General features: G+C 48.8%; 1 protein-coding gene across 1 annotated transcript; it reads left to right on the top strand.

Annotated features, from left to right (window-relative positions):
• Window positions 1-5,241: 5,241 nt before the first annotated feature.
• Window positions 5,242-7,809, top strand: EI90DRAFT_3100074 (uncharacterized protein). The gene is made up of 8 exons (XM_039062560.1): window positions 5,242-5,631; window positions 5,712-5,880; window positions 5,949-6,242; window positions 6,293-6,810; window positions 6,867-7,069; window positions 7,128-7,203; window positions 7,264-7,702; window positions 7,741-7,809. Exons 1-7 carry the CDS (start codon window positions 5,607-5,609, stop codon window positions 7,689-7,691), a joined length of 1,713 nt encoding a protein of 570 aa, XP_038907653.1. The 5' UTR covers window positions 5,242-5,606; the 3' UTR covers window positions 7,692-7,702; window positions 7,741-7,809.
• Window positions 7,810-8,103: the final 294 nt, after the last annotated feature.

Genomic DNA, 8,103 nt, shown 5'->3' on the forward strand with positions numbered 1-8,103 from the left:
CAGACATGGGGTTGGGGGCTGGTTAGGATGGGTTTCGGGTCGGCGGATTCGCCTATCAGCATTGGTTCGCTGCTGACAGAGCCCCGGGATTTGTTGGTCATGACATCCTCCACCAATTTCCACCATCACACCACACTCATCTGTCTCTTCCTACCCGTAGCACCCCTTCCTGACCTCCCCATTCGATTTCCCAGGTTCGTAGCTTTCTCCCGATACCAAATTTGTCCCAAATGGTTGAGATTTGACTGAGTGGTGGGCATGAGAATCCTGAAATTAGGCCTGTGTGCAGGTTTAGACATCCCAGAAAGTGTCCATGAGAGTCCCCATGTCAATTGGATCTTCATACACATCCTTTGTGATTTTTCTGAGCACTCCAGAGTGCATTTTGGTTGTTTGTTTACTTCGGTATGGCTTGTGATTTCCATTTTGGGCCAAAAACCAGTTTCGCAATCTCCTGAAGTACAGATCTTGGCTCCACCACATGGGACTTTCAACACTGTCATATCCCGGAATCCCGACCCTGCGCACTCCCACCACACCACACCTTCCTAACAACTTCACCATCCCCTACACCATGCCTCTCCACTCCCCAAGTCACCTTCCTGACTGTCTCAGCTCCGGCCTGGTTGCGGCACACCGAACCTTGGCTACTCCCATCCCGGAAGCTTGGCCCTGAGTTGGAACATTCGGAGACTCTGGATTGCTCTGATATCCCAACAGACCTCCGACATCCCATGACATACCCCTAAACCATTCCTCCACCCATTTCATTTATTGGAGTCACCCAACATCCTTTGGATACGTAACTCCACTTTCGGAGCTACCCGCATCCTTCAGTGACCCCGCTCTCATCATCTCTTATTAGTCACCTTCCATTCTTAGCATGACTATCTTCTTCTTCTTACCATTCAGTCACCTAACCCCCACTTACCCATTTCTTGTTCCCATTCATTCTCCGGCCTCTTACTCCACCCTCCTCGACCCGACACCTCAGTTCCCCGATAAAGATATCGTTCAGAACCTTTCAGTATCTCTCGGTATCATTCGGCACCTTTCGGTGTTCTTTATTGTCATTCAGACTTTGACTAAGTGTCAGGGATCGGCCCCTGACCCCGCTGTCAGGGCACCCAACCACACCCCAGAACCACCTTCCCAGACTTCCCCCACTTCCCAGACCTCCCCATCCCTACATACCTCTCACAACTTCAGCCCGCATGTGAGCCCGCGGGAAAAATCACGTGGGTTAAGGCGAGCAACTCGCCTTAACCCATGTGACACCTTTTCCGAGTCGCGGGAACATGCTCGGCTTCTACCTGGAGTCACGTTATGAACTGTACAGTACACTTCCTTTTTATAGTAGCCAAGCGGGGAATAGGGAAACTTACCCTTCTTCTCAACTCAATCCCCGCTTAGGCAAGTTGTAGTTACCCTCTGTAATACATGACAACTCGGTCCCCGCTTAGTCCCTTCAGTGAGTTTGAGGAGCTGAGGACAGGGTCTAGCGCCCAACCACCCGGAACACCGCACACACCTAGGACTGAGGTCGGGCTGTCCCTGATCGAGGACCGAGCCCTGACACTAAGTCCTTTCCCATTCTCCCTTATAAATACCTGTAGATTAGAACCTGCAGTTTTCCTCAGTTCTAATCTCGACTAAAATGCTACCCCAAGTCCCTCTGAGTGAATCCTGACCCCTTCCTACAAGATACCTCAGACATAAGAAATAGAAGGACTAACTGAGACATAACAGAGGCACAGCGCTCCCTCCAAGTCGCTGAGGCCACGTCCTCCTTAGAGCCTCTTGTACCATCCAGCAGAACCGGGCTTCCTGGGGAAGCTTCAGTCCACTACCGGAGCTCCTGGATCCCATCTAGTTGAGCCCCTGCCTGCATTTGGACTCATGTATTTTCCCCCACGATCCGGGGTTTTTGACAAACACCACCACCCTCACGTGCCTTTCAACATTGTGCAGAACCTTGCGGTAAGATGAGGAATCATCACCACCATTGTTCCACAACAGCTGGGTCAATCAGGATGAAATTTGGGGAATCCATATTTATGAATTTTTCTCTATTTTCTGAGCCCTTGATCATCTCTCGGTGACCAATAGCGCCAAGCGTAGTTTTCAGGCTGGACCAATTCAGTACCAGCATGTTATGTGCAATTGTACTCCGTAATAAAATGAAATAAAATGTTTTTATGCACCATGGGCTTTGGTAGCATTGGTAGGTTATCTTTGCATGCAGGGAACCCTTAGTGAGCGTAAACTGCAAAAATACTGGTGGTGTAGAGTATAGTAGGTTATCCCACCTACAGCGTCATGGTGTAGCCACACCAGGTCATGGCGGAGTTGCAGGTCTTTTGGGACATATACCTTCCCCTGGTAGAGGACCAACTCTCCATCTCTGCTCCATTCGTCTGTCCTGAGGGTTCCATCTCCCAGCTCCTTCAGTGCTTTCACCACCTTCTCGTTGCAGTCCTTCACTGTGCATATCCTTTCCAGGATGGCTGTTTCTTCTCCTTCCACTGCAATGGCCTCAGTTGCACAGGCTTCAAACCACCCTGGCTGTAGGAGGGTCAGGCTTTCATTGTCATCTCTTCCCTTCGGGTGGTTGATGTGGCAGGAGAGGGTGTCCGGTTTCCCCATGAGCTTCCCTGGTCAGTGGATGAGGGTGAAGTGGAAGCGGGACAGGAACAGTGACCACCGTGCTTGGTGGCGATTCAGCTGCTGTGCAGTGCAGAAATAGCCTAGGTTGCAGTGGTCGGTGTAGATATCGACCTTCTCCTCTGCTCCTTCTACGAAATGGCACCACTCTTCTAGCACTCGGACTATTGCGAGCATTTCTTTGTCATAGATTTCATAGTTGCATTCCACCTCGGTGAAGCTCTTGGACATGAAGGTGATAGGGTAGGGACCCATCCTTCTTCTTGACGAAGAATACGGGGGCACCCATCAGCAATTTCTACAGGCATATGCATCTGTTCTGCAGGTTCTCACATAGGAACTCATCTAGTTCCTTCTGTTCTGGTTGGGACAGTGGGAAAGTCTTGCCCCTGGGGAGCTTGGTGTCTGGGGTTAGGTCAATGGTGTGGTCCCAAGGGGGGCAGCACATCAAAGGCTTCCTTTGAGAACACATCCTGGAAGTCTCTGCAGTGCTTGGGTACCAGCTCTTCTAACATTGATGGCTTAGCCTCTGCATCCTGGGCTTCCTCTGCTAGGCATTGGGATGGCATCATCATCGCCCTCAGATCGTGTCCCCATTCTGGCAGGATTATGGCAGTGTAGATCCCATCCCCAGCCTCCACTTCAGGGGTCTGTTCGATGGCCACCTGCGGTGATCAGCAGGAGTAGGGCTCCGGGTGGATCAGATTATCCCGGATGATCCGGAATTTTCGATCCTGGATGCCGGATTAGGATTGGGGGTCAGGATGTATTCTTGATCCGGGATTGGCACCCTGGATGATCCCAGATGATCCAGGATGGAGTCCCATTGCTAGCATGCAACTAACAGCCCCCTTATTGGTTTGGGGGCCTCCTGCAATTGTAATTATTGTATTGTAGCAAAGTCATCCAAGATATTTTAACTCCTGACTCATTGTCTGTGCACATTGCTGGCTGCTATCCAGAGGGGTGTCAAGGCTGTTTCACACGGTCTAGACACACTTTACATAGTTGGATAGCCCCATTGAATAGCTTCCATAATATACAATTTGAGAGTGAATTGACCAATAAATTATCGAGAAAAATGCAAAATACTTTTTTGGACACGAGTCTGCAAACACTTGTGGCTGTCCAAACTCACTGTCTGTGCACAATGCTGGCCACTGTCCAGAGGGGTGTCAGGGCTGTTTCCCACGGTGTCAACACACTTTACACCGATGGATAGCCCATTTGAATAGCTTCCAGAATATACAATTTGAGACTAAATTGACCTGTAAATTATCAAGAAAAATGCAAAATACTTTTTTGGACACGAGTCTTTTGGGGTAACTCAATGTCTGTACCCATGCTGACCACTGTGTAAAGGGGTGTCGGGACTGTTTCCCACGGTGTCAACACACTTTACATTGATGAATAGCCCATTTGAATAGCTTCCAAAATTTATTGTATGATGGGAATTCAGGTAAATACATGTTAAAATACAAAGAAGTCTTGAGATGTTATTATCCAGGATCATCCGGGATTTTCATCCGGCGGATCCGGATTGGCCATTGGGAGGTATCCCAATCTGGGATTTTTGATCCTAATCCGATCCTATCCGATCCACCCGGACCCCTACTAGCGACGCGCTAAGCGCTTCCAGTTAGAGGTCTTTTTTAATGATATTTGTAATGAGATTGGAGGCGAACATAGTATTAGAGACAAGGTCGACGTCCCACCTTTATGGCGCACGGACTCACCAGCCGCAGGAGATTTACCACTATTCCCAATCCATATTTCTTGTTGATAGGCGGCGTTGTAGGCTTAAAAGCCACTCGTCGCGACCGTTTTTTCCTCTCTCCTCAGTTACACTATCGTGAACTGAGGTGAGGTCTTATTCTTGGTCTCATTAGACCTTTACTTAATGTCTTTCATTGTCTAGCGCTAATCTGTAACGCTAGTTCTCTCACACATAGTGCATTCAGGGCTGGGAATGATGCCAACAACGGATTTCGGGCTTACCGAATATGCCACCTATGGCAATAAATAGGATGTAGAGTCGCACCCAAGGAATAGAGGGCGGGTCTGTAGTGTAACATACGGTTATCCTGGTGTTGAGGACGTCGATCGACGCACCTTATGTTGTTTGAGCAAGACATGACGACGCGCCGGTACGCATATCATGCCCATATCGGCTATCCGATATGATACCCTTTTACCATGTGTTTCGTGTTTCACTGTTGATTGCCTTCCACATGTAGCGCTGTCGCGTATCTCATTTTCTTATCACTTTTGTCTGATATCCGTGTTATTACTTTAACTACTTATACCGCTGTGCGGTTACAATATCAAGTCGGTTGTTCCCCGTTATCCGAGTGTCCCCGCTGAGAGCTACATAACAACACCTTACCTACAACGACGTTCATGGTGAAACGGCTGGCCCGGCTTTGGCCAAGAGCCCGTTTCGGGGACATGCATACCCCACGATTGAATTGGTTCTCGCGGGGATGAAGGTAGTCAAACGGGTCAATATTTAGTGTCCTTGGTATGCCATGCCATGCCATTCTCTTTTTCCTGATTGATTGTTCACGGGAGAAATGGTTGTTCCTAATGCTGTCTTCCCAACTGCCCGTTTCTCATAATCAACTCTGATATCACGATCTCGTAAACACTCGTAAACACTCGTCTCCCTGATGCAGAAGCAAATGAGATGTGTTCCTATCATGCCGAATGGAATGGGTTGTTCAAAGTAGGAACCAAGGAAGCGCATAGCACGATACCCTGGATATAAAACGTGGGTCGTCGGGTACTCGAGTATCCCCTCATTACCTGAGGAACAAATAGCGCAACGCCTAGAACATCTTTGGTACGGTCTCTTGGGGATAACCATAAACAGATCGTCTTTGGCGAGCCCCTAGTTTAGAAGAAGAAATCGAGTTTGATCCATCTTCCCATGAGCCGGAGGGATGCGGATACACATCATGCGTGGAATGCTTCCAGACGACGAAGAATTTAGCCATGACTCTGACTCTGCCCATAAATCCACAGCAAGTCCCAATTTTCAAGGTCACCAGGCATGTTATTATTCGCTTTTTCTCTCTGTATCGTATCCGTGCTTGCATGGACGGCGCTTCGTAATTACATCATCAACACGACGATGGTTATCCCTCAGCTCAGGCTTCTCCGTCCCAAACGCGATGGGAAGAAGCTTCAGGGAACAGCAGTGGTGGCTGGAGGAAGGTAAGTCCCACTTTGGGAGAAGTTCGTACCTTGCTACAGTCCCTTGTCGTGTCTTTATCGTTTCCCAGCATTGCAGGATATGCAACTGCTCGTGTTCTGTCCGATTACTTTGCACGCATTGTTATCATTGAGCCGGATTACCGAATCGAGAGAACTGCAACGCGTGTTGCTCAGCGTGGTCACTGCCATGTCGTGTTGCCACTGATGATTATCATCTGTCGAGCACTCTATTCGAATTTTGATGAGGTGGCCGCAAAGATGGGCTGTGAGGTTCGCCCTTTCTTCCGAAGGTGGATATTGGGTACGTCCTGGAACTGCAGGGCCACGGCAGCACTCCCTGGGTTTGAATATCAGAGGGTCATGTGAGTGATCAAGTTGGTCTCCCGAAGTTAGTAATCTTCGTCGATGTTAGACTGGAAAGGGTCCTCCGCGAACTTGCTGCCTCTTACGCAGGGGATTCCTTGGAGGCTATACAAGGAACCGTTACCAGTTTGCATGCTTCCACGCCATCTTCGGCTGCTATCTCTGCCGTGTCCTACAGACCTTCGATGGGATCAGCCGAAACTGTTACAATACCCTGCGTGTTTTTTGCGGATTGCAGTGGAGGAAGTGAAATTGCATTGAAATTGCTTCCCCGGGCGACTAGCAATCACATAGAGGCTCGTTCCACAGCAGCTGCGGTGGCGCAACGCTGGGGCCCATATACTCGCCGTTCTTATGCTCCGGACGCCATGTACAGGTGCTTTTATGTTCCCGTGAAGGACGAGAAGTTGAAGCACCGAATTGCTGGCCTAGTACCACGGAATGACCCCAACTCTGGAAATTGGGCCGGACTGAAAACGTTATACGCCCAGGCCCTTCGTATTGATAAAGCCGGCAGCGGAGGTCCAAAGGAAGGGATCTTCATCCAGAAGGTTCTGGATAATGAATGTGTGTCTGTATTTCTATATTCGTACTTGACATAACCATACTTTCCTATTTTTTAGTGCTTATCAGTTACTTCGCTTTAGGCGACGTGAAGCCACCCAGCAATCTTGCTCAGCTCGACCTAGCTATTCGTGACACGCATGAGGAATTATTCAAGCTCAATCCGTCGCTGAAGGAGATTTCTCTTTGGGTTTATGCCCTATTTGACCTCCTCCGAGAAAGTCAAGTGGATGACAAGATCCAAATCCTTTCTTCTAAAATGGTGTGTATTCGGGTGCGTCCAATGTTTTGGCAATATTCTTAGTTTCTTTTTTTTAAAGCGTCCCTCGTGTTACATTGACTATTTATCGGCACCTATTCCCAACAATTTCGTAGCCATCGGAGATTCTGCCATGTGTACGATACCCACTTCCATAGTGGCCACATAACTGTGTATTTACGGTGAGCTTTCCCTAGGCACGAATCCTTTTTTCGCTCAAGGGATGCCGAACGTATTCAAGAGCGTCGTTGTGCTAAATACGACCTTGCACAAGCACATCACTGGCTCCCCCAACAATACAAACATCTCCTCACTACCGATTTCGCGTTCCTATTTTGCGCTAGCCAATCGAATCTGTGGGTCCACTTACGATGCCACTCGTTCATTTGATTATGGCCACCCAGCCACGAAACCTCAAGAAGGAGAAACTTTGGAATACGGTGCCAGATTTAGGGAATACTGGAATTATCTAGATAGGGCTAGTCAGTGGAGTACAGCGGCGGCAAACGCCGCTGATGAGGTGGGTATAGGAATCAGCCCATATGTGGATTTGCTTAGCCCGCTGGTGATGGTGATGGTCTTGTGGGAACGACTCCGAGGTCGAAACGAAGCGGGGACATGTTGAACTATTTGCCTGCCTCCATCCAACAGGCTGCTCTCGGTCCTTTCCGTAGGGTATTCTGGCCATTCAATCACCCCCACCTGAGACAAATCCCAGCCGAAGTAGACCGCGAAGCCCCTATTACCTTGCTTGCAACTTGGTCTTTTTGCATACACAATTTGTGGGAACTTTTACTTTCCCACATGTTTTTTTGGACCACATGTGCTCTCTGTGCCCCTCCGAAATAAACATATGTAATTTGTCATAAATTGTGAACAACAACTGTTGGAGGAAGGGATCAAGTGATCTCCCAAACCATCAGGGAAGGGGTACCCCCCCTGGCATAACGGGCGAGTAGTGTATGGATGCACACTAGAAGTCCTGGGTTCGATACCAGGCTTGTCCATTTTATGTCATTTGTCCAGTCACGCTGGTT

The sequence above is a fragment of the Cantharellus anzutake genome (genome assembly GCF_015039405.1).
Source record: "Cantharellus anzutake strain C23 chromosome Unknown EI90scaffold_264, whole genome shotgun sequence".
Taxonomy (NCBI): Eukaryota; Fungi; Basidiomycota; class Agaricomycetes; order Cantharellales; family Hydnaceae; genus Cantharellus; species Cantharellus anzutake.

What these genes read in the sequence shown, in the direction of transcription:
- EI90DRAFT_3100074 (XM_039062560.1), top strand. Translation starts at nt 5,607, where the DNA reads ATGCGGATACACATCATGCGTGGAA. An exon ending in GAAGGTTCTGGATAATGAAT is followed by an intron (nt 6,811 to 6,866) that starts GTGTGTCTGTAT and finishes CCTATTTTTTAG; the next exon opens with TGCTTATCAGTTACTTCGCT. An exon ending in CATCGGAGATTCTGCCATGT is followed by an intron (nt 7,204 to 7,263) that starts GTACGATACCCA and finishes AGCTTTCCCTAG; the next exon opens with GCACGAATCCTTTTTTCGCT.